At 45.4% G+C, this 25,137-nt stretch overlaps 1 protein-coding gene across 1 annotated transcript in view; it reads right to left on the bottom strand.

Annotated features, from left to right (window-relative positions):
• LOC137301119 (rootletin-like) overlaps positions 1-25,137 on the bottom strand; it is a 90,565-nt gene that overhangs the window by 21,217 nt on the left and 44,211 nt on the right. Inside the window, exons 22-31 of the mRNA XM_067970544.1 lie at positions 24,817-24,951; positions 23,575-23,718; positions 20,485-20,723; positions 19,483-19,642; positions 17,707-17,874; positions 16,167-16,551; positions 14,068-14,285; positions 10,080-10,200; positions 8,158-8,321; positions 1,574-2,014 (exon numbers count right to left, since the gene is read on the bottom strand). Of these exons, the coding sequence (XP_067826645.1) occupies positions 1,574-2,014; positions 8,158-8,321; positions 10,080-10,200; positions 14,068-14,285; positions 16,167-16,551; positions 17,707-17,874; positions 19,483-19,642; positions 20,485-20,723; positions 23,575-23,718; positions 24,817-24,951 (2,175 nt within the window). The remainder of the gene's footprint in view (positions 1-1,573; positions 2,015-8,157; positions 8,322-10,079; positions 10,201-14,067; positions 14,286-16,166; positions 16,552-17,706; positions 17,875-19,482; positions 19,643-20,484; positions 20,724-23,574; positions 23,719-24,816; positions 24,952-25,137) is intronic.

Genomic DNA, 25,137 nt, shown 5'->3' with positions numbered 1-25,137 from the left:
CCTAAGAGACACCTTCACAATGAAGTGAAACAGGCATCGACAGCCCCCAGCCTGCCCTGGGCCCGCAGCCAGGCTGTGTGCTGTTATGTCTGGCCTGTCGCTCTCCAGTCATCTTGCCAGGGTGAAAGGAAACAGGTGTGAGAGTAGTTCAGACATCAATACACACTTGGGGAGTAAAAAGATTTAAGGAATCAACAAGCTAAGAGGTAGTGAAAGAGAGGACAACGAAATACGACATTGTGGGGCCCAGTCCGGTTTATAATTACATGTTAATCTCAACTATTAGGAAGAAAGTCAGAAAAGAAAGAACTTACATAGAACATGCAGCACAGCAACAGGCCATTCAGCCCAACATGTCTATGCCTGTGTTTATGCTCCACACGAGCCTCATCCCACTTTACTTCATTTAACCTTCATTTGGGCTGCTCTTTCAAAACTGAGATGAGGAGAAACTTCTTCACTCAGGGTAGTAGGTCTGTGGAATTTGCTGCCCCAGGAAGCTGTGGAAGCTACATCATTGAATAAATTTAAAACAGAAATAGACAGTTTCCTAGAAGTAAAGGGAATTAGGGGTAACGGGGAGCGGGCAGGAAATTGGACATGAATTTAGATTTGAGGTTAGGATCAGGTCAGCCATGATCTTATTGAATGGCGGAGCAGGCTCGAGGGGCCGATTGGCCTACTCCTGCTCCTATTTCTTATGTTCTTATGTTTAACCCGATCTGCATATCCTTCTAGATGCATTCATATAGCACCTTCCATGTCCTCTGAACATTTCACACAGCCAATGAAGGAATTTTAAAAGTCATTGTTGCTATATAGGCAAACAGGGCAGCTAATTTGCACATGACAAGGTCCCAGAAACAGTAAATGAGATGAATAACTAGATAACCTGTTTTTGGTGGTGTTCCTTGAGGGAGGAATGCTTATTTAAATATTTTCAATGTCCAACCAAAATAAAAGTAGCCTACCCAGTGGCTCAGTAGGCCCTGGAGAGGGTGGCTGGGGAGGCGGATGGGGTGGCTGATCAGGTGGAAGGGGAAGAGAATGGAGAAAGGGGGAGATAGGATGGAGGGGGAAGAAAAAAGAGTGGAAGATAAGGGTGAGAGGGAATAGAGGATGGAGAGAAGAAGAAAGGATGGAGAGAAGAAGAAAGGATGGAGAGAAGAAGAAAGGATGGAGAGAAGAAGAAAGGATGGAGAGAAGAAGAAAGGATGGAGAGAAGAAGAAAGGATGGAGAGAAGAAGAAAGGATGGAGAGAGGGAGAGGAAGGGGGAAAGAAAATGTGGGAGGGAATACAGGGGGAGAAGAGGATGGAAAAAGTGGAAGAGAACAGAAGAACTGCTCAGGCATAGGTGAGTCTAAGAAGTAAGGTTGCTGAAACTGCCCCTTGAAATGGGAAAGAGTCTCTCCTTTAAAAAAAAATGTTTGTTAAAGAGTGCAGCTAATTTTGGAGAGGGGCAGATTGCCAGTAGGTGCACAGTGGGCGTATTTTAGATGTAAAATTCAGAAATGTGATTTTGGTGCGTGCAGTGAGGGTCGAGCTGGGCAATGTAACCGTGCCGGCACTCACGTGAAGGATGCGACGATCGTGCTCACTGCTCGTCAATGCCTTCTGCAGCTGCATCGCCTTCTCCTGGAGTGCAGAGGAACCGGCTGTCCTGTCAGACAGCAACAGAGACAAGCTCTGTACTTTGTCCTTCAGTTGGCTCTCTCCCTCCTCTGACTTGGCAAGGGAGGAATTCAGCCGGTCCACAGTCAGCTGCAAGCTGTTGGCCTTGGTCTGGCTGTCCGCCACCTGCCTCTGCAGGGTTTCAATGCGGTCCTGAAGCACCTGGATCTCCGTCTCCCGGTCATTCGTAACCAACTTCATCCGCTGCAGCTCCCCCTCCAGCGAGCGGCGAGCCAGCTCCAGCTTTGTGATGCGGCTCTCGGCGGCGTCGAGGATCTCCTTCAGTTTGCGCTTGTCGTTATCCAGCTTGGCCTCATTTGCCTTCATTTTGCTCATTTTGTCCTGCAGTTAGAACACAAACAGTGAAGATACGGATTGGGGGCGCAGGTGTACAGTCCTGCTTTTCACCTTTTTTGCTTTATCTTGGTGTTTGCTGTGGCTCAGTTGGTAGCAATTGGGACGTTTTACTATGTTAAAGGCGCTATATCAATGCAAGTTGTGGTTGATACTGAAGAATGGCCACGTCGGTGAGGTACCAGAGAGTTGCTGCTAATTCAGTACAGACCCAGAGCCCTGCTGGTCAGTAAGGCTTAGGAACACACCAGGCACTTAATTTATTCACTGAGCCACCAGTGGCTGACTATAACTTTGTGTTAACCCGAGAACTAGTTACCCACTCACTATAACCACAGACATTCTACCCCCCAAAACACTCCCATCCTCTCCCCATACTCCACACTGCACCCTCAATCTCCCTGCCAGTTCAACCAGCATTGCTCCTCACAATCTGCCTACCCATGGGCACTCATTACAGACGGATTTGACTGCACCTGCAGGCTCCTTATCAATGCAGCATGGTTGGCTGCTCCGTGAGCCAAACATTTTCCACAAATATGCTTCCAGCCCAGTGCAGGAGGCTGTCTCTCTCGGTGTAACTGCTTGCTGCCTGTCAGACCTTCCCCCAGCACTCAGTGCCAAGAGAAATATAGTGTTCTCCTGTACTGCAGCCAGTCCATGTGACACCGCTCCAGACGCTAGCCAGCTAACTCTGGAATTTCCAACAATGCTAACTGCAGTCTGTGGGGTTCCCTTGGATTCCAGGAGCCAACATCTCTTCCAGGACAAATTTTTAAGGATGTCCCATCTAATCCTCGTATTAACTGGAACATGACAGCCTAGCCTTCCTAATCTCCTAGAATTTCCTGTGCTTCTTCTCCCTTGTTTTCATCCAAACAATATCTTGCAAATTAGTATTATAGCCCAGGGCGGTAGAGCGAACTTATATTCATCTTCCAGTCTGACAGATAGGATTGCAGTGTTATTGATGGATTTGGGCCGGATGTGGGCAGACTGGTCAGAAAAAGTAAAAGCCCATGGGATCCAAGGAAAAGTGGCAAGTTTGATCCAAAATTGGCTCAGTGGCAGGAAGCAAAGGACAATGGCAATGTTTTTGTGACTGGAAGGCTGTTTCCAGTGGGGTTCCACAGGGTTCAGTACTAGGTCCCTTGCTTTTTGTGGTATATATTAATGATTTAGACCTAAATGTTAAGGGGCAAGGTTAAGAAGTTTGCAGATGTTACAAAAATTGGCCATGTGGTTGACAGTGAGGAGGAAAGCTGTAGACTGCAGGAAGATATCAATGGACTGGTCAGGTGGGCAGAAAAATGGCAAATGGAATTCAATCCAGAGAAGAATCCAAATCTAGAGTCCTGAATCTAAATAAAGGAAATTACGAAAGTATGAGGTGCGAGTTGACTATGATAGATTGGGGAACTTTACTAAAAGGGATGACGGTGGATAGGCAATGGCTAATATTTAAAGAACGTGTGCAGGAATTACAACAATTATTCATTCTTGTCTGGCGCAAAAATAAAACAGGAAAGGTGGCTCAACCGTGACTTACAAAAGAAATTAGGGATAGTATTAGATCCAAAGAGGAGACATATAAAATTGCCAGAAAAAGCAGCAAGCCTGAGGATTGGGAGCAGTTTAGAATTCAGCAAAGGAGGACAAAGAGATTGATTAAGAGGGGAAAAATAGAGTATGAGAGTAAACTAGCAGGGAACATAAAAACTGACTGTAAAAGCTTCCATAAATATGTCAAGAGAAAAAGATTAGTGAAGACAAATGTAGGTCCCTTACAGTCAGAAATGGGGGAAATTATAATGGGGAACAAAGAAATGGCAGAACAATTAAACACATACTTTAGTTCTGTCTTCACAAAGGAGGACACAAATAACCTCCTAGGGAACCAAGGGTCTAGTGAGAGGGAGGAACTGAAGGAAACCAGTATTAGTAAAAAAAAATAGTGCTAGGCAAATTAATGGGGCCAAAGGCTGACAAATCCCCAGGGCCTGATAATCTACATCCCAGAGTACTAACGGAAGTTGCCCTGGAAACAGTGGATGCATTGGTGATCATCTTCCAAAATTCTATAGACTCTGGAACAGTTCCTACAGATTGGAGGGTGGCAAATGTAACCCCACTATTTAAAAAAGGAGGGAGAGAAAAAACAGGGAATTACAGACCAGTTAGCCTAACATCAGTAGTGGGGAAAATGCTAGAGTCTATTATAAAAGATGTGATAACGGAACACTTGGAAGGCATTAACGGGATTGGACAAAGTCAGCATGGATTTATGAAAGGGAAATCATGCTTAACAAATCTACTGGAGTTTTTTGAAGATGTAACTAGTAGAATAGATAGGGGAGAACCAGTGGATGTGGTGTACTTGGATTTTCAGAAGGCTTTTGATAAGGTCCCACACAAGAGGTTAGTGTGCAAAATAAAAGCACATGGGATTGGAGGGAATATGCTGGCATGGATTGAGAATTGGTTGACAGACAGGAAACAGAGAGTAGGAATAAACGGGTCTTTTTCCGGGTGGCAGGCAGTGACTAGTGGGGTACTGCAAGGATCAGTGCTTGGGCCCCAGCTAGTCACAATATATACCAAAGATTTGGATGAGGGAACTAAATGTAACATTTCCAAGTTTGCAGACGACACAAAGCTGGGTGGAATGTGAGCTGTGAGGAGGATGCAAAGAGGCTCCAATGTGATTTAGACAAGTTGGGTGAGTAGGCAAGAACATGGCAGATGCAGTATAATGTGGATAAATGTGAGGTTATCCACTTTGGTTGTAAAAACAGAAAGGCAGATTATTATCTGAATGGTGATAGAATGGGAAAAGGGAAGGTGCAACGAGACCTGGGTGTCCTTGTACACCAGTCGCTGAAAGCGAGCATTCAGGTGCAGCAAGCAGTTAGGAAGGCGAATGGTATGTTGGCCTTCATTGCAAGAGGATTTGAGTACAGGAGCGGGGATGTCTTACTGCAGTTATACAGGGCCTTGGTGAGACCACATCTGGAGTATTGTGTGCAGTTTTGGTCTCCTTATCTGAGGAAGGATGGAGGGAGTGCAACAAAGGTTTACCAGACTGATTCCTGGGATGGCAGAACTGATGTATGAGGAGAAGTTGGGTCGACTAGGCCTATATTCACTAGAGTTTAGAAGAATGAGAGGTGATCTCATCGAAACATATAAAATTCTAACAGGACCAGATAGACTAGATGCAAGGAGGATGTTCCAGACGACTGGGGAGTCCAGAACCAGGGGTCGCAGTCTCAGGATATGGGGTATGCCATTTAGAACCGAGACGAGGAGAAATTTCATCACTCAGAGGGTAGTGAACCTGTGGAATTCTCTACCACAGAAGGCAGTGGAGGCCAAGTCATTAGATGTATTCAAGAAGGAGATAGATATATTTCTTAATGCTAAAGGGATCAAGGGATATGGGGAAAAAGCGGGAACAGGGTACTGAGTTAGACGATCAGTCATGATCATTTTAGGAACATAGGAACAGGAGTAGGCCATTCAGCCCCTCGTGCCTGCTCCGCCATTTGATAAGATCATGGCTGATCTGTGATCTAACTCCATATACCTGCCTTTGGCCCATATCCCTTAATACCTTTGGTTGCCAAAAAGCTATCTATCTCAGATTTAAATTTAGCAATTGAGCTAGCATCAATTGCCGTTTGCGGAAGACAGTTCCAAACTTCTACCACCCTTTGTGTGTAGAAATGTTTTCTAATCTCACTCCTGAAAGGTCTGGCTCTAATTTTTAGACTGTGCCCCCTACTCCTAGAATCCTCAACCTCGGAAATAGTTTCTCTATCTACCCTATCTGTTCCCCTTAATATCTTATAAACTTTGATCAGATCACCCCTTAACCTTCTAAACTCTAGAGAATACAACCGCAATTTGAATGGTGGAGCAGGCCCGAAGGGCCGAATGGCCTACTCTTGCTCCTATTTTCTATGTTTCTATGTAAAAGTGTGAGGTAATGCTTTTGTGGAGGGCAAACAAGGCAAGGGAATACACAATAAATGGGAGGATACTGAGAGGTGTAGAGGATCAGAGGGACTTTGGAGTGCATGTCCACAGATCCCTGAAGGTAGCAGGACAGGTAGATAAGGTGGCTAAAAAGGCATACGGTATACTTTCCTTTATTAGCCAAGGCACAGAATATAAGAGCAGGGAGGTTATGCTAGAACCGTATAAAACACTAGTTAGGCCACAGCTTGAGTACTGCATACAGTTCTGATCACCACATTACAGGAAAGATATGACTGCACAAGAGACGGTACAGAGGAGATTTACAAGGATGTTGCCAGGATTGGAGAATTTTAGCTATGAGGAAAGATTGGATAGGCTGGGGTTGTTTTCATTGGAACAGAGGAGGCTGAGGGGTGATTTAGTTGAGGTGTATAAAATTATGAGGGGCCTAGATGGAGTGGATAGGGAGGATCTATTTCCCTTAGCAGACGGGTCAGTGACAGGGGGCATAGATTTAAAGTAATTGGTAGAAGGATTAGAGGGGAGCTGAGGAGAAATGTTTTCACCCAGAGGGTGGTAGTGCTCTGGAACTCACTGCCTGAAACAGTGGTAGAGGCAGAAACCCTCAACTCATTTAAAAAGTACTTGGATGTGCACTTGATGTGCTGTAACCTACAGGGCTAGGGACCAAGTGCTGGAATAAGCTGGATAGCTCTTTGTCGGCCGGCATGGACACGCTGGGCCGAATGGCCTCATTCTGTGCCGTAACTTTCTACGATTCCAAGTGATATGGTGGGTCGCAGAGGGTCCTATCAGGTCCAGACTCAGTTTATTCCTCATTTTTGTGGATCTGTGCAATTTGCTAACCTTAGTTTTTCTTGTGTTACTGTGTACATAAACAGAGGATGGTGTATTGCAGCATAATATAGCCCCTTTAAGATATTCTAAAACTCCACCTTAATGCAGTTATTGAGCCAGAGTTGGGCCGGGCCTCACAGTGTCCGCATGCTCTACCAATCCGGCAGACATTCCATCCCTCAACTCCCCTCGTTAACTAAAACAGAAACCAGACAAAGCAAAGCAGTCTGAAACCCAGCGCTTGGGGAGCTCGTTTAAGACAAGAAAAATATGTGTTCTGGGCTGGCAGCTTCAGGAGAATTTGTTAATTACTAAAAATCCGTAGTTTTCATTGGATTTGATAAAATCCTAGTTTACGTGTTCAGGATTAGACGCTTCCTACTGCAACGTGGGGTGGGAGGACCCTAGTGATTAAAATGCTGTTGCAGTATCCCTGTGATCTGTTATAACTACAGGGTTGAGCTCCTCCTAGGCTCAGGAGGTAAATGTATTGCCCAGTGTAGTGTTGAAAGCCACCCTGGTCAGGTTCCAGGTCTGATCCCTGCTTGGGCAGCAGTAGGAGGGCTACAATTAGCCTCAGAACTGGGATCTGGGGGCAAGAAGAATCAGTCAAAGCTCCGACTCAAGTGACCCATGCCAGAAATGTTGGGTGGGGATGAGATCAGACTCTGCTGTGATTCCCTCCACAGTGTAATAGCCTGCCTACATTCACTGTCTAGACTCACACATGAAGAATGGTTATTGTGCCAGCCATGGCTCAGTGGGTAGCACTCTCGCTAGTGAGCCAGAAAGTTGTTGGTTAGAGCCCCACTCCTGATACTTGAGCATAAAATCTAGTGCAGCACTGAGGGAGTGCTACACTGTCGAAGGTGCTGTCTTTTGTTAAACCGAGACTTTAAATCGAGGCCCTGTCTGCCCTCTCAGGTCGACGTTCTCCCCAGCGTCCTGGCCAATATTTATCCCTCAACCAACACCACTAAAACTGGTTATCTGGTCATTATCACATTGCTGTTTGTGGAGGCTGCTGTTGCCAAATTGGCTGCCTTGTTTCCTACATTACAACAGTGAGTGCACTTCAAAAATTACCTAATTGGCTGTAAAGCGCTATGGCACGTCCCTAGGTCATGAAAAGCGCTACATAAATCCAAGTCTTTTTTTTTAAGAGGAGGTGGCCATACCCCAGCTATGAGTCTTCAGGAGAGGAGAGACAAGAAAACTGGAAACCAGGATGGTGTAAGAATTCATGTAAGAAACAGGTGCTGGGTGATTGAATCGCTCGCGGTAAGCCTTACCTGTGTGGTTCTCCTGTCACTGTCAGCTGACTGGATGTTCCTCTCCAGTGTCACAATCTTATCGAGCAGCGCTTTGCGTTCTCTCTCATTGCGACGGATCCCCTCCTCCTGCAGCATAAGTGCAGTTTGAGCACTGCTCAGTCGCCCGTCAATACCCCGCTTACCTAGAAACACAGAGTGTCATCCAGGGTCAGTGCCATCCTCAATAACCTCTCGAATCTTCCACTGATGGCACCTGGGCTCAGTGAAGCAGGGGCTTGAGTCAGTGAACTTTGGCCTTGTTCCCACTGCCCATCCTTTCTGGTCAGAATCAGGCTGGAGGGATCATAGGAACAGGAGGAGATTCAGCCCTTCGAGCCTGTTCCGCCATTCAATTAGATCATGGCTGATCTGTATCTTAACTCCATCAACCCGCCTTTTCCGCCTTGGTTCCGCCTTAATACCCTTGCCTGCCAAAAATCTATTAATCTTAGTTTTAAAATTTTCAATTGACCTAGCTTTTTCGGGGAGGGGGGCGCGGGGAAGGTGTGGAGAGAGCTCCAGATTTCCACTACCCTTTGTGGGAAGATGTGCTTCCTGGGAATCTTACTGGAACATTGTCCTACAGCTGCCCACACTGGAGTCAGGAGTAAGCTATCTATTAAAGTTCCTTATAAAGAGCCCAGGCCTGAGCTTACGCTGGGATGGACTAGGCTGGCGTGTTTAGAAGGGATGAGCTTTTCATACAATTTCAAACCTGAAGTAATCTAAATCAAAGGTGATTTGGATTTGGATAACCTGCTCCTTCAATAAAATTGATGCTTCTCATGCTGCCTTCCCATACAGTGCCTGGTACCCTGCGGCTGTGACAATGATAGTTTGGGAGTGCTATAGTTATCACTTCTCAGTTTCCCCAGGATGTCCAAGTCGGAACATTTGCACCATCTGGGAGAATGACCTGGATTTGTCTCCAGGAAGCGAGCATGGATAAACCAGTAAGTAGGAATATTCAGGAAACCCTATAAACATGAGTATTGTTACGTAATTGTTAAGCAACTAAAGTCTTTCAATTTGGCGACCAATCCCTTGAAGTGGACAACACCAGTGCCACTACACTCGGTTCCATGGTTTCACTGAATGGCGGAACAGGCTCGGGGGGCTGAATGGCCTACTCCTGTTCCTATGTTCCTAGACACAGTGTTTTCAACTCTGGGTTCAAATCTCATCCAGACTGACTCTCTTCTCTCGGCTGATTATGAATCCTATGTGAAATGAGCATGGGGCAGTCTCAATCCAGTTCCTAATGGTGAAAGGGAACACAGCACAAAACAAACCCGTAGTTGGCACTAAATTGTCAGTCTCACTCAAAGAGTTCAGAGGATGGTCGCTGTGGGAAATGGAAAGTTTCACACTGGTGCATAGTGGGGGCACTCTTGTAAGGTCATCTAGAGAGCTTTGCTCCGTGTACCTGCCCTGGGAGTGTTTGATGGAACAGTGTAGAGGGAGTATTACTCCGTATCTAGCCTGTGCTGCACCTGACCTGACAGTGTTGGATGGGGCAGTGTAGAAGCAGCATGACCCTATATCTAACCCATGCTGTATATTGACCTTGGATTGTTTGATGGGACAGTGTGGAAGGAATGTTACATTGCATCTAACCCGTGCTGTACCTGACATTGGATTGTTTGATGGAACATTGTAGGAGCAACGTTACCCTGTATCTAACCCGTGCTGTACCTGACCTTGGAGTACTTGCTGTTGTCACTGGATGCCTGAAATGGGTAAATGTTCCATTTCCCACTACTGCCAGCCCTCACTTGGATAAGCTCCTGGTCAACAGCTGTCCGGTGTATCACAAATTCCAGCTCCTAGGTAATACGACTTGGGCAACCCCCTCCCCTCAAAAAAACCTCACAACTGAAGAGATTGGTTACATGGCCTACCTTCCTCACATTCAGCCAATGATTTCTGCAGCTGCTGCAAGCGGCTGTTGACGTTGTCCCGGTCGGACTCCATCTCTCTCAGCTGTCTGCTCAGGTTAGAACCCTGAATGCGCGCTTCATCCTGAGGGGAAAGATTGCAGAATTACCTGGAGAAACCACATGCTGAGGGCAGCCCCTCAGGAAAGAGGGGCACTAATTAAACAAAAGATGAATGAGTTCGAATATTACAATCAGTACAACAACAGGAAATACTTGGAATGCACAGCAGGTCGATCAGCTTCTGAAAGACAGGTGAATGTTTCAGCTGTAACTCTTCATGGCTGCTCTGATGAAGAGACATGCTGAAAATGGTATCCCATCTTTCTCTTTCAGCTACTGATGGACCTGATGTGCACTTGTAGGGATAGATTTTGCAAGACTCCAGTCCCGACATGGAAAATTGGGAAAGCTGCAAATCGGGTGCATTAACCTCCTTGTCTAATTCTCTGATTGGTGTTGCCATTCAGTGAGGCTCTGGGCTGGGTGTGAGGTTCACAAAATTTACCCTCTAGTGTTTTCTTTTCAAATTTCCAACATTAAAAAAGCTCACTCTTGATCTCAATCACAAACAGGTCCTAGGGGAAATCATCCAGTTCTGGACCAGCAATGTCGAGACTTGTCACTGGGCCCCATGGGCTGTGAGCCGGCTGGGCTCTTTACAGAGTAAAATACCGCATTGCTGGGACCTTTTGTTACAATTCTAAAGGCAATGCTGCTGGATTGATTTTCCTCACAATTTGATTTATCCCCCGGAGTGACCAGCTCTCTGGGTTTCAACTGGACAGTCTTGTTTTGGGGGTGTCTGCCCAAGAACTTTGATAATTGACAGCAGGACAGAAAAAGACTGGTTTTGGATTGCTGTATTTAAACACATGAAGCCACGTTCATATATGTGCGAGCAAGTCTGTTTCAAGCACGCGCACAGTAATTTTCAAAGACTACAGCCCTGCCAATCTTGGTTTTTACTGGGCAAAAGGAGGCAGCCCTGTCCCCAACAATCAGCACTTGCTGGCAGAGGGCAGGCCAGTGATCAGCTCCCAGGCCTGAGCCGGTACTGCTCCTAAGCTGGCCTTGACTGACTCTCTAACACCGCCTCTCCTTAATGATCTGAGCAGATAAGGATTGTTCCATAAGAGAGAACCATTGTGTAAACACACAATAGAGCACATTGGCTCACCAGGTAAAGTATCCAAAGGGCCAATCTTAAAATATCTCCTCTCAGCCAACTTCACTCAGTGCCTGCAAGAGTAATTCCTTCCATACTTACTGGCGAGTGATTCCCCCATCTATTCTTACCCGTGAGACCGTTCCTGCTCCCGTTCTTACCTGGTCTTGCTCAGTACCAGCGGGTGTGTCAGAACAAGGAAAGGCCTTCAGGACCATAAGTGCTCACCCTAATTTTTACTGGACTCATTGCTGTGTCCCCACCCTTCCTCCCTCTACCCCCAGGAGAGTCATAAAAACATAGCCAATTCCTCTCCAACCCCTTCAAAGGCAATCAGGGAAACCCCACAAGGCCCCAAAACGTTGGTTATTACCCAAAATCTTACCTTCCTTCTGCCCTGATCATGTGTTTAACACCTTCTGAAGGACTGCAAGGAGTTAGTCTTCATTACCACTCTGGAATGGTTGATTACCCTCTGAGAAAAATAAAACTTTCCAGACTCTAACCCCACTCCCTGCTTTCTCAGTTTAGGTCCATCCGAACCCATCACTTCAAACAATCTATCCACTTGTTTGCTATCGATGCCCTTGATAATTTTAAAAGCTAAATCAGATCCCCTTTAAGTCTAGCTCTCTCCAGTAAATCCAAAATGAGGCATTAAGTGTATCGCCATTGTTCATTGCATTAGGCCAGGGATCATCTTCATTGCCCTTCCTTGTACTCTCTCTAATGCCAAAGTGTCCTTCATGAGGTGAGAGGACCATAAAGGTTAACAATACTCCAAATAAGGTCTCTCCAAAGCCTTGTATTATTGTGGTCCTTGTTTTATACTGAACTATAGTTAATAAACATAATAAACAGGGAGGACCCAGCATGGATTCCTGTGGCACCCCACTACAACCCAGACCCCATTGAGAAGCAGCCCCATTTAAAACCACACTTTGCGTATGGTCCTTTAGTCAATCTATCTCACAATATCACCCTTGACACCACGGGACTTAATTTTAGCACAGAGTCCCGCGTGGCATTATTTTGAAAGCTTTTTGGAAATCCAAGTAGATGACATCTATTGAATTTCCCTAATCTACCTTTCTAGTAACTTCTTCAAATAACTGAATCAGGTTTGTTACACATGACCTCTGTTCTCTGAAGCCACATGGAGTATCACCTATCAAGCCCAAGTGTTCTAGATATCAATAATAGCATCCTTAATGATGCTTCCCATTAATTTTCCCACTAAAGAGGTTAAACTCACTGGTCTATAGTTGGCAGATTGTGATTCAGGTCCTATTTAAAATCTACCTCCCTCCAATCATCCAGCACTTCTTTGGTACTCAGTGAACTATTGAAAATATATACTAAGGCATCACTCATGACATCAGCCATTTTTTCCACCTTGAGCCCCTTTAATTTAGTCTGCACTGTTTCGCTGGAGGTGTTTGAGCAACCCATTTGAGGTTCAGTTTACCAGCTATACAAGGGTCAACCCCCAGCCTTCTCAGTTAAAAATAGATATTGAGCATCTGTTGAATTCTTCTGCCGTGCCCTTGTTATCATCTGTAATCCTGCTTAAGTCACTCTGATACGGTCCTGTTCTGTTCTCTAACTGACCCCTGACTCCTAGTATAAGCAAAAATGCTTCCCCATTATTTTGAGTATGTTCAACATCCTCCTTTCTAGATTCATTTTAGTTTGGCTAATATTTATTTTTGTTAATGCTAACTGCTTTTTATACCTTTCCCAGACCAATTGACGATTACTCATTTTATAAGCCTCAAAATACTTCTTTCTGAGCACAAGCTACCTATGTCCCCGTGAAGCCATTGTGGCTTTTTCTCATCACAGTTTTCTTCTCCTCATAGGGATACTTGAAGCTTCACAGCCATTTGGAATTTTTTTTTAAAAAATGTCCCATTTCCCTCGTGTGTTGCAATCCTCACCAGCTCCGTCTCCCATTTAACCACTGCCAGGTCTCTCCAGCACACTGTTATCCTTAAACTTGTCACAGTGCTGTATATTAAATCTTACAATGGACTAGTCCAAATCAGCAAGGTGTTCTGCCAGCTCCAGGTAACCTGTCAACTGTGACTCATTACTGAACACTAAGTCATATTATTCCTTCCAGTGCTAGCTAGCCTTTATATGCTAAATTACGAATTACTTTGATTTTACAGCACTGAAACAGGCCATTCAGCCCAATTGGTCTATGCTGGTGGTTATGCCCCATGAGAGCCTCCTCCCATCCTACTTCAACTCACCCTATCATATCCTTCTATTCCTTTCTCCCTCCTGTTTATCTAGCTGTCCCTTAAATGCATCTTTCCTATTTGCCTCAACTACTCGCGTGGTAGCAAGTTCCACATTCTAACCACTTTCTGGATAAAGAAATTTCTCCTGAATTCCCTATTGGATTTATTAGTGACTATCTTATATTTATGGCCTCTAGTTTTGGACTGCCCCACAAGTGGAAACATCTTCTCTACATCTACCTTATCAAACGCTTTCAGAATCTTAAAGGCCTCAATTAGCTCAGCCTTCTCTTTTCTAGAGAAAAGAGCACCAGCCTGTTCAGTCTTTACTGATAGTTATAAATTCTCAGTTCTGGTATCATCCTTGTAAATCGCTTTTGCACCTTCTCCAGAGCCTGTAAGCAATCTTTGATTCCATTCCCATCCTTAACCAACCTAACTCAATACCCTTATTACAGATCACACCTTCCCCACCCCCCCACCTTTACTTGGTCTCACTCAGCACCAGTGGGGGTGACCCCGCTTCCATCCTTACCCGGTCCCTCTGCGTGTCTCTCAGCTCCTGAAGGAAATCTCGCAGCGCTGCTCGAACCACTTCTGGGTCAACGTCAGCCACAAATTGTTCGCTGCGGGTCGGAGAGAACGAGCGCTCAGGTGATGCAGGGCGGGACGTGCTGCTGTGCTCAGGGCTTCCAGTCTGAGGGATTGGGCTGCCTTGACCCCCCGGTGTGGTGGTGAAGGTGTTGTCAAAACCTGAAATCACACAACAACATCTACAGGTGTCAGTCGTGGCTTAATGGGTAGCGCTTTCGCTTCTGAGTCAGAAGGTCATGAGTTCAAGTCTCACTCCAGAGACTTGAGCACATAATCCAGTGCAATACTGAGGGAGTCCTGCACTGTCTGAGGAGCCGTTTTTCAGATGAGATGTTAAACCGAGGTCCCGTCTGCCCTCTCAGGCCGATGTTAAAGATCCCAAGACACTATTTTGAAGAAGAGTAGGGGAGTTCTCCCCGGTGTCCTGGACAATATTTATCCCTCAAACAGCATCACTAAAACAGATCACCTTGTTGTTATTTGCTGTCTGTGGGATCTTGCTGTGCGCAAATTGGCTGCCACATTTCCTACATTATAATAGTGACTACACTTCAAAAGTACTTCATTGGCTGCGAAGCAAGTTTGGGATGTTCTGAAGTCATGAAAGGTGCTATATAAATGCAAATCTTTCTTTCTTTCCAGCTTAACATAATATTTTTTTCCAATTGTTTTCCTCTTTCTCCCGGTCACTCCTGAAGCCCTGACTCAGGCTGGAGTGCGATTTAAGGTCACTGAGCACCATCCACTATCTCATCCAGGTGGCCCTATCTTTCACGGATGAGCCTGGACAGTGAATGTTAGCAGGCTATTCAACCATGGCGTGCATCATATCAAGACTGATCCTGCCCTTGCCTAACATCCATGCACACGCACTTTTCCAAAAGGGATCACTGGATAGTGATCAAGAGCAGAAACCTGGGCTAATTTCTTCCCCTCCCTAACCCAGGAGCACAAACAGAGGCCATACGCAGGGCTCCAACCGTCACTTCAGCTGAAATTAACACGACTAGACAACGAACAAGGAACCGTGCTGGTCTGTGTGGTTCACTGCCAGCCCAGATGTGCATTTACCCATTGAGCCATCAGGACACTGATTTCCGTAAACCTGAGCACGGCTCATCCACGATCAGTATCGTCCATCATGTTAACAGAAGTATTCATTTACCAGGAGTTCACAGGGAAAGGTTGCTTAGTGTTTTCTCCCCCTCTCACTTTCTATTTAATATTCTCAATGTTTTTAAGACTTTCTCAGGAATCTGTGAATTCCGTTGTGTAAGTAGCTGCTGTGAGTGGAACTGGGTGATGCCCCTCTCACTGTCCTTATTGCCCACTCCTCCAGGCCTGCTTCTTGTGGTTTGGTTGATAATGGAGACCTAGAAAATTGTAGTTTTATTTCTAATGCCAGATATGCTGAATAACAATGATTTTTTTTTCATGCCTTTCATATGTGTATATTTGTAAGATTCCAAACCATCTCCCCTTCATGGCTCAGTGAGTAGTGCAGTGATTTGTATTAAATCACACAAACCAGCAAGGTCCCTGTTGCTTATATGTTCCTGTTAATGACCTGAACTACTCACTAGGACATTGAGGATGATGAGAATGTGAGACATCCTGAAATGAAGACAGAAAAAGTACCAAGAGAGACATACAGAAAAAGAGAGACAGAGATAGAGGAGACCTAGGGGGAGAGAGAGATTTAATGAGAGAGAGAAATAACGAGACAGATAATGAGATCGAAGGGGACAGAGAGACAGAATTATGATAAAGACTGAGATACAGACAAGGAAGGAGAAAGAGAGACAGACACCAAGGACACATACAGAGACAGAAAGCAAGAGCAGGAGATTGAGAAAGAGACAGACAGAAATTGAGACAGACTCAGTGAGTGAGTGCGTGCGCACATGAATTTATCTGATTTAAATTTTGCAGGGGGAGATGTATTTTTTTTTACAACTCCCAGACTTATAGTTCAATTCCATTAAAGTCCTAAGAAGCATGACAGAAATCCTTTCTGAAATATTCCTCTATGTTGTTTACCTTTTGTCGGAGACTGTGGTCTGTGTGGGGAGATGCTGCGTCCACGGATTGCGGGACTCTGCGTCCGTCCAGTTCGGCTGATTCCCAGCGTGCGGCGGAGCGCAGAATGCAGACTCCCCAGCTTGAACTCCACGTCCCGCTTCATCCCCTCCACCCGCGCTAGCTCGGCCTCCAATCCATTCATCCGTCCCTCAGCAGCACTCAGCTTCAGGCACAGCTCGTGGATCTCGGCGTGAGCTTTCTCCAGCTTCAACTCGAGGTTGCGCGTGTTGTCCAAAAGCTTTTTTCCATTCCCCTGGGCATCCTCCAGGCTGCCCAACAGGTCTTTCTCCCGGATGCGGAATTCGTGTTCTATTTCCGTCACCTTCCGCTGAAGGTTTGTCACCTGCAACGACAAGACACTCGCTGGAAATCAAGAGAAAAAACCTCAGTTTTCAAACCCTGGTCAATTCTCACTGAGCCCATTCACATCACTTTACTAATGTCAGTCTTGTTACCAGTTGCAATCCAGTTGATAAATCAGATAGCATCAGTTCAAACGCTTCCCCCCGATGGATGAGTGAGTTTATCCAGTGAGTAGCTGAGCTGTACATATCAGGAAAGTCCTCGTTCCTATTCCCGGTCTGTGCTGGATGAACTCAAATGAAGGGTTTTGATAGAGTAAATTGGGAAAAACTATATCCACTGGCAGGAGAGTTGGTAACCAGAGGACACAGATTTGTACATAATTGGCAAAAGAACAAGAGGGGAGGTGAGGAGAAATCTTTTGTGCAGCGAGTTGTTCTGATCTGGAATGCACTGCCTGAAAGGGCGGTGGGAGCAGATTCAATAGCAACTTTCAAAAAGGAATTGGATAAATACTTGAAGAGGAAAAAACTGCAGGGCTATAGGGAAAGAGCAGGGGTGTGAGGCTAATTGGATAGCTCTATCAAAGAGCTGGCACAGGCACGATGGGCCGAATGGCCTCCTTCTGTGCTGTATGATTCTAACCTGGATCAATAGGGGTGTTACAATTGGCCTTGGCTACCCTGGGTTGTAGAGGGGAAAATTATCTAGGGTTTCTGCTCCTGATTGCTACCAGTGACCCCTGCTGGAAAAATGCAGGTGTGGGTGTTGGATGAGGACAGAATTGGGTTCGGTTGTGATTTCCCTTCATGATCCAATAACGTTCAGACACGGTTTGGGCTCACATGGCCACTTTCGGGAGATACTGGAAGGTGTCGATGGGACCCTGTCCTCGGGAGGGGTTAGTGTCTTCAAGGAAGGAGGGAGAAAACTGACAAAAAAAAAGGAAGAAAAACAAACCAACTATTTTGCAATTTTTTCCCAATTTTCCACTTCTGAACCACAGGCACCAAAACTGACCACACACGTACTTTCCAGCAATGGTCGTGGATGGTAATTAGTAGCCAGGATCCTTTCTGAATTGTACGGCTCAGTACCACACACAGCAATGCATGGAAGCACAAGTCATTGAGAGAAGCTCCACCCTCTTTGTATTTAAGTCAGCTTGTGCTCAAGAATAAGATAATTTGTTCACCTCTTTCCTAGCGGATTCCCTGCTGGCTTCAGTTTGCACTATTTTCTGTTTTAGTCCAAATGACTCACGTCTGCTCTCCTCCTCTCGTTGTTCGTCCAGCGTCACACGGGCTTGAAGCTCTGCAACTTCCTTATTCTTCTTCGTGTTTTCACTATCCAACATCTTCACCTGGGGGATCAACATGAAATTGGTTACAAGAAAAAAGACCATATTACCTTACCTCACCTCACAGGACTCTACTGTACTGGAGTGAAGAAACTGCAATGGAGTGCAAGAACCCTCAGCAATGGACCACAAGGCCTTACTGCAGTAGAGGGCAGGACCCTACAGCACTAGAATGCAAACTCTACTGTACTGGAGCATAGGACCTGACTGTATTAAAGCAAAGGGACTTACTACATTGGAATACATTGGTCAATGGAGAATTTAGAAATTAGACGTGATAACTGAGATCAATAAAACCAGGAATGAAACAGTGGTTATAAAGAAAATTAACAATCTGAGATATTATAACCGTGGTAACACCAAGCCTACTCAAATGCCAGAATACCTAATGATGCTCTCAGTCAGTCTTCTAGCTCTTCTCTTGTGCAAGAAAAAAGCTTGTAATATGGCAGACAATTTGCCTCATCTTCTTGCCTACTCTTTTTAACCGTGTTGGTGTCCTGCATTGTGGGCCCCTTCATTTAAATTTCTCAATACTAAAAAATACGAATAGCCAAGTAACTCAATCATTTTAGTGGACTTTAGGTGCGAGCTCAGGTATAACTCTGTCTGGAAGTGGACATACAAATGCCTGCCTGTCAATTGACACAGCATAAAGGTAAAATGTTGGAGCAATAATGAATCAAGTTGGCATTCAACTCGAGCACAGCTAAATGGGGCATCAAGTTGGCACTTAATCCATGCACAGTTAAACAGGGCACTAATCTGGCATTAAATCCAAGCAAGGCTAAATAGAGCATTATGATGGCACTTAATCCAAGCAGTTCACCAAGTTAGCATTCAACCTGAGCATGGGTAATCAGCGCACCAAGCTGGAATTCAACCTCAGCACAGCTAAGCAGACTATCCACAGATGAAGGAACACATTACAAATAGCCTGGAGAGATACAGAGTGTGGAAAAATTAAAAACACAGGCTGGACTGATGACAGTGGGATATAACAAAAGAATTTTTAAGAAAAGTAAAAAGCCGTTAAAGCCCAACAAGGCTGCCTCTTTTTCATAGATTAACGAAACGGCCCAACACATCATATCCCTCTATCCCCCCTCTCTCCAGAAATGCAGCGTGAACCCATTCATACTGTCAGCTTCAACATTCTTTTCTGATAAATTCCACAACTCGATTACCCTTTGGCTGTAAATTTCCATCGACTTTCTTTCCTAATCGTAACTTTCTCATTTTTTGTTTTACTTATTTGAATTATGTATCGGTATTTGAACCCTTCCCAACCTTTGAACTATTTGTCTGGATCAACTTTATCAATTCCTTTCACAATCTTGAAACTTCAGTTAGGTCACTTCAAACCCTCCTTTTTCCCAAAGAAAACCCAGTCTAGAGTAAAATTCTGAGCCTGTGATTAGCAATGTAGCAAATATCTTATCAGCAGAGGTGGCTTGTGAGCAGGGTATATATATCCCCCATTCTATTCCCATTTAAAATGGTGTCGATAATTGGGACTTACACTGATACCCTATAAACTCTATTAAATATCTACGATGATTGTTTCTTTTCTTAAATTAACCAAATTGAATATCTCTTGATTGTTGGTACCTGTCGGCGCAGGTCTTGAAGTTCGCGCCTTGCTTCCAGGCGGGATTTTTCGACCTCTCGGAGACTCGCTCGAAGATCTGCTGATTCCTTCTCACCGTTTGCCTTTGCCTCCTCCAGCACAGACATCTTCTGTTCCTTCTCCTCATTGGCTCGTTTCAAACTGAGAATAGAACAGATTGTAAGATGCAGGAGTTTCCTCATTAACAGCTCCAGCAGCTGAACGCCATTATTGTTTCCTCTCCTCTCCTGAAGGTGCAGTCTGGGGTACAGTTTCTAGGTCACTGGCAGCCCTCTGGCACCTTGCTGTTGGCAGGCTATTCACACCCACACATTTTCCACTGAGGATCATTGGATGGGACCCATCACATATTTTACTCTCTACACCTGGGGTGCTGGGGCTGGTTGTACAGCCCCAGTGCCACCCTGGCCAAGATCAGCACAGAACAGTTTCCGACAGTTTCCTAGAAGTAAAGGGAATTAGGGGTTACGGGGAGCGGGCAGGAAATTGGACATGAATTTAGATTTGAGGTTAGGATCAGATCAGCCATGATCTTATTGAATGGCGGAGCAGGCTCGAGGGGCCGATTGGCCTACTCCTGCTCCTATTTCTTATGTTCTTATGAACAGGATTAAATGAATGGAGGGAGTGAGGGAAGGAAGAAGGGCAAGGAACGGAAGGGAGGGGAAGGGAGACAGACAGACCCTGGTTTGTGTTGAGGTAACTGATTTCAGTGCAACAGGAGGGGTGTAAAAGTGTGCATATTAAGAACTGAGGGGGCGGGGTAGACAACACTTAACTGTGATGGCCCCCTAAGTCTGTTGGCACTCGCTGTTTAGGCTTAAACATAAAGAATATCAACTTTGGTGAGATATCAGAAGTTGCTGACACCCATGGAACCCATATCTTAGCACAAATCAACAACTTCAGGAGAGAAGGAAGAAAATTGTACTTCTTATTCAAACACTGACGGGAACATTTGATCCTCCCGCACAGTAACGCACCTGATCCTTTCGCTCTCCGTTTTCTTGATGTTGAATCTCAGCTCTTCGTTTGATTGCTGAACCGCCTCCTTCTCCTTCACTTCATCGGTTAGCAAACGTTTCAGGTCCACGATTTCTTTGCGTTGCACCTCCTGAGCCTCCTGCTGCTCGCGGATCTTCCGGTGAGCTTCGATTAGGTCACGCCGGATGCCATCGCGGGCATCTTCAGCCATTCGAAGCTGTGTCTTCAGCTCCTCCACCTACAAAGGGAAGTTGGTGCTTACTCCAGCATGTGGGTTAGCTATGATATAAACTGGTAGTTTGACCGTCGGCCCAACTACAAAGTCCACTTTCTCCTTATTTCCCATGGTTGCTGCAACTGAGAACATTTGGAAATAGCTAATTGGCCACTGCAATTGCTCATGGCTAAATGCACCTCATGGTGTGGCGTGGAGCCAAAAAAAGGCCAGGAAAATCATGAGTGCAATCGCTAGTCTGTGCCGAGTTAACTAATCTCAGTAGAGGCCGAAATTTGCCACAGTGCCCTCGGGCTAGGGAGAGGAAAACAATCAGCCAGCGTTCCCACCCCTCATCATTATCCAGTAACTCCTGCTGTAAAGTGCAGGTCTTCGGATAACGGGTGAGGGCAGGATTGGCGTCGGCTCTGATTTCTCCCTAATTGGTTGAGCAGTGTCTAAGCTCATGCATGAAGAATGCCACTTGGCTGAGCTACTGGAGTCCAGCGATCGGATCTGTCACTGTTCCCCAACAAGAGTTAGCACCTTCAGGGGAGGAGGGGAGAAAATAGTGGGGGGGCGGGGGGGGGAAAGAAAGAGGGAAAAATGTACTTTAAAAAAGAATGGGCTGATTCAGGACAATAATGGAGAATCAAAGTAAGAGGGTGTTAGGAGATCAAAAGAAAATTCATCTGCAGTAACAAAACATACCCTTCGTTTGGTCATAAAGCAGGGTCATTCAGCTGTGACACTAAGTACTGAAGGGTATCAGTGATTGAACTGGGGAACACACCACAGAACAGCAATTTATCCCTTCACATGACCTAAATGGTCTTTTCTGGGTTCTACATTCAGCATCCCAAGTGTGAACAGCAGTCAAAACTGGGATTAAATCCTGATTCTCCCAGTCAGGATTCGCACTCTGGTACTGTAGCTTTTGGTAAGTAAAAATATGAAAAGGATTGCCAGATTTTGTTGCTAAAATGAAGAGAGACTGTATTAAAAGGAGTGTGGCAGCATGGATAGGAAGTGTATTAAAGGACAGAAATCAGAGAGTAGGGGTTAGTGGATGTTTTTCAGACTGGAGGGATGTAAACAAGTATAGTGTTGGGACTATTACTCTTCTCAAAAAGTGTATATAATGAGCTGGACTTGGATAAAGGGGGCACAATATCAAAATTTGCAAACAACACAAAAATAGGGACCATGGTTAGCTGTGAAAAAGACTAAGCAACTCCAGCAGAACTTAAAACAGGTTAGTAGATTGGGAGATGGATGTGAGATAAAATGAAACAGGGGAAAACTTGAGGTTTGGGAGGATGAATAAGGAGAGGACATATACACTAAATGGTAAAACTTTAAAAAGAGTAGAGGAGCAAAGACACTTAGGGGTACAGATGCATAAATCTTTAAAATTTTGAGGACAAGTTGATAAAGCATATAGGGTCTTAGGTTTTGTAAATAGAGGTATAGAGTACAAAAGCAAAGAGGTAACACTAAACTATACCAATTATTGGTGAGATCAAAGTTAGAATATTGTGTTCAGTTTTGGGTATTCTTTTAAGCAGAGTGTTGTTAGAATATGGAATGTCCTATCAGAAACAGCGTTGGAAGCAAAATCCCTAATAGCTTTTAAAAGGGAAGTGGATATATATATATATTTTTAAATTAAAGGGTATGGGGAAAGAGCATAGGAATGGGGATAAGCGGATAGCTCTTTCAGAGAGCTGGCACAAACCCAATGGGCCGAATGGCCTATTTTGTGCTGCAAAATTCTGCGATTCAATATGGCGAGGGCACTATGAATGGAGTGGCTAGCTGGGTTTCATAATATCATATTATGATACAGCACAGAAGGAGGCCATTTGGCCCATCATGCCTGTGCCGGCTCTTTGGTAGGGCTATCCAATTAGTCCCATTCCCCTGCTCTTTCCCCATAGCCCTGTAATTTTTTTCCCTATTTATCCAATCCCCCTTTGAAAATTATTATTGAATCTGCTTCCACCATCCTTTCAGGCAGTGAATTCCACATCATAACTCACTGCGTAAAAAAAATGTTTCCTCTGGTTCTTTTGCCAATCATCTTAAATCTGTGTCCTCTGGTTACTGACCCTTCTGGCACTGGAAACCGTTTCTCCTTATTTAAATCCATTCATGATTTTGAACACCTCTATCAAATCTCCTCTTAACTTTCTCTGCTCTAAGGAGAACAACGCCAGATTTTTCACATAGCTGAAGTCCCTCATCCCTAGTATCATTCTAGTAAATCTCTTATGCACCCTCTCTAAGGCCTTGACATCCTTCCTAAAGTGTGGTGCCCACAATGCTCCAGTTGAGGCCTAACCAGTGTTTTATAAAAGGTTTAGCATAACTTCCTTGTCTTTGTACTCTATGCCTCTACTAATAAAGCCCAGAATCCCATATGCTTTTTAAACAGACTTTTCAACTTGTCCTGCTACCTTCAAAGATTTGTGTACCTAAACCCCCAGGTCTCTCTGTTCCTGCAATCCCTTTAAAATTGTACCATTTAGTTGATCTTGCCTCTCCACATTCTTCCCACCAAAATGTATCACTTCACACTTCTCTGTGTTAAATTTCATCTGCCATGTGTCTGCCCATTTCACCAGTCTGTCTGTTATTACATTGAGAGGCATTAACAATCATCACGAGGGAGTCAATACACACTGGGAAGGTCACTTGAAAACAGCCAATCTGATGCCCATATTCAAAACAGGTGACAAATCAGACAGCAATCCTGTGTAAAATAATAAAACTTACACCTGCTAATCAATTCTAAGATTGTACACCTCTATTTAGTTTTACCGAAGTTTACTCGGCTTGCATGGATATGCACTTTTCTTCTCATTACACCAACCTCTCGGAGTACGGTTTCACGCTGTTTCATCAGGTCTTTGACCTGTTCATTCTGGTTCTTCACCTCTCGCCCATGGGCGGTGACAGTTTCTTCAAACTGGGCATGGAAATTCTTCAACTCCGATGTCAAACTATTAATTTGGCTCTGCAGGAAACGAGGGACAGGACGTGTCATGGTCTGAGTGCAAAGGATGAAGCAGAGGACAAACATCAGGAATTCTACGCCCGGCTTTCCCAGAGACACAGAATCCCACACCCGGCCATCCCAGAGACACAGAATCCCACACCCGGCCATCCCAGAGACACAGAATCCCACACCCGGCCATCCCAGAGACACAGAATCCCACACCCGGCCATCCCAGAGACACAGAATCCCACACCCGGCCATCGCAGAGACACAGAATCCCACACCCGGCCATCGCAGAGACACAGAATCCCACACCCGGCCATCGCAGAGACACAGAATCCCACACCCGGCCATCCCAGAGACACAGAATCCCACACCCGGCCATCGCAGAGACACAGAATCCCACACCCGGCCATCCCAGAGACACAGAATCCCACACCCGGCCATCCCAGAGACACAGAATGATGAATGGAACCACATTGAAAAATCCACCCCTCCAGCATACACCAAACATCTAAAGGCTCTCCAACATGGATACACTATCTGAGCTCAAAATGGACTTGCCCACTCACCGCGTGTGCCCCTTGCCCATAATATCAACTGAGTAGCTTTGTCCCATATAGGGCCAGAAATTCCACATGACCCTTCCAAAAGTTTGTGTGTGTGTGTGTGTGTGTGTGTGTGTGTGTGTGTCCATGTCTGCGTGTTTGTCCCTGTATGTCTGTTTATGTGTGCATGTCCATCTGTGTCTGTGTGCCCTTGTCCCTATGTCTGTGTGTATCTGCGTGCGCGCGCACATCTATGTATGTGCGTATGCATACCTGCGTGTGTGTGTGTGTGTGTGTGTGTGTGTGTGTGTGTGTGTGCGCGCGCGCACAAATTTCCTCTCTCCACAGTGTGGACGATGGCTTCTGTCTGCACTCTTAACACCTACTCCTGGGTCACTCATCTCAACTCTGCATGGATAACCTGAGCATGGCTCTGAACTGTTTAATGCTATGTGAAGTCACCAGCTTTGTTGCCCTTGAGCGGCACTGTTTAAGCATTAGGTTATTCTTTTCAGTGGCAAAGCAGAGACACTGATGTTACACAGCAGATGGAGACGACCTTACGCACTTGGTCCTGCTCATGCCGGCTGGCAGCGTCTCGTCTCAGCTGCTCCATTTCCATTGAAACGTTGGCGAGTTCACGCTGACCATTGGTCAGCTTCTCTGAGAGAATTGCCTTCTCCGACTCCTTCAAGGACAAGACCTGTGGGAGGGACCAAATCATCAGACTATGTCACAGGAAGGAATATTGAGAAGCACAGTCCAGAGCTGCCACCACTCAGGCAGGACCTCTCAATTAAACCAGCCTGGGGCAAGGGTGGGGGGGGGGGGGGGGGGGGGGGTGACACAATGGGATAGACACTGGCCTTTCAATCTGTCGGACCTATGT

The sequence above is a fragment of the Heptranchias perlo genome, chromosome 32 (assembly GCF_035084215.1).
Source record: "Heptranchias perlo isolate sHepPer1 chromosome 32, sHepPer1.hap1, whole genome shotgun sequence".
In the NCBI taxonomy this organism is placed as follows: domain Eukaryota; kingdom Metazoa; phylum Chordata; class Chondrichthyes; order Hexanchiformes; family Hexanchidae; genus Heptranchias; species Heptranchias perlo.
This window is presented reverse-complemented; position numbering and strand designations above follow the sequence as displayed.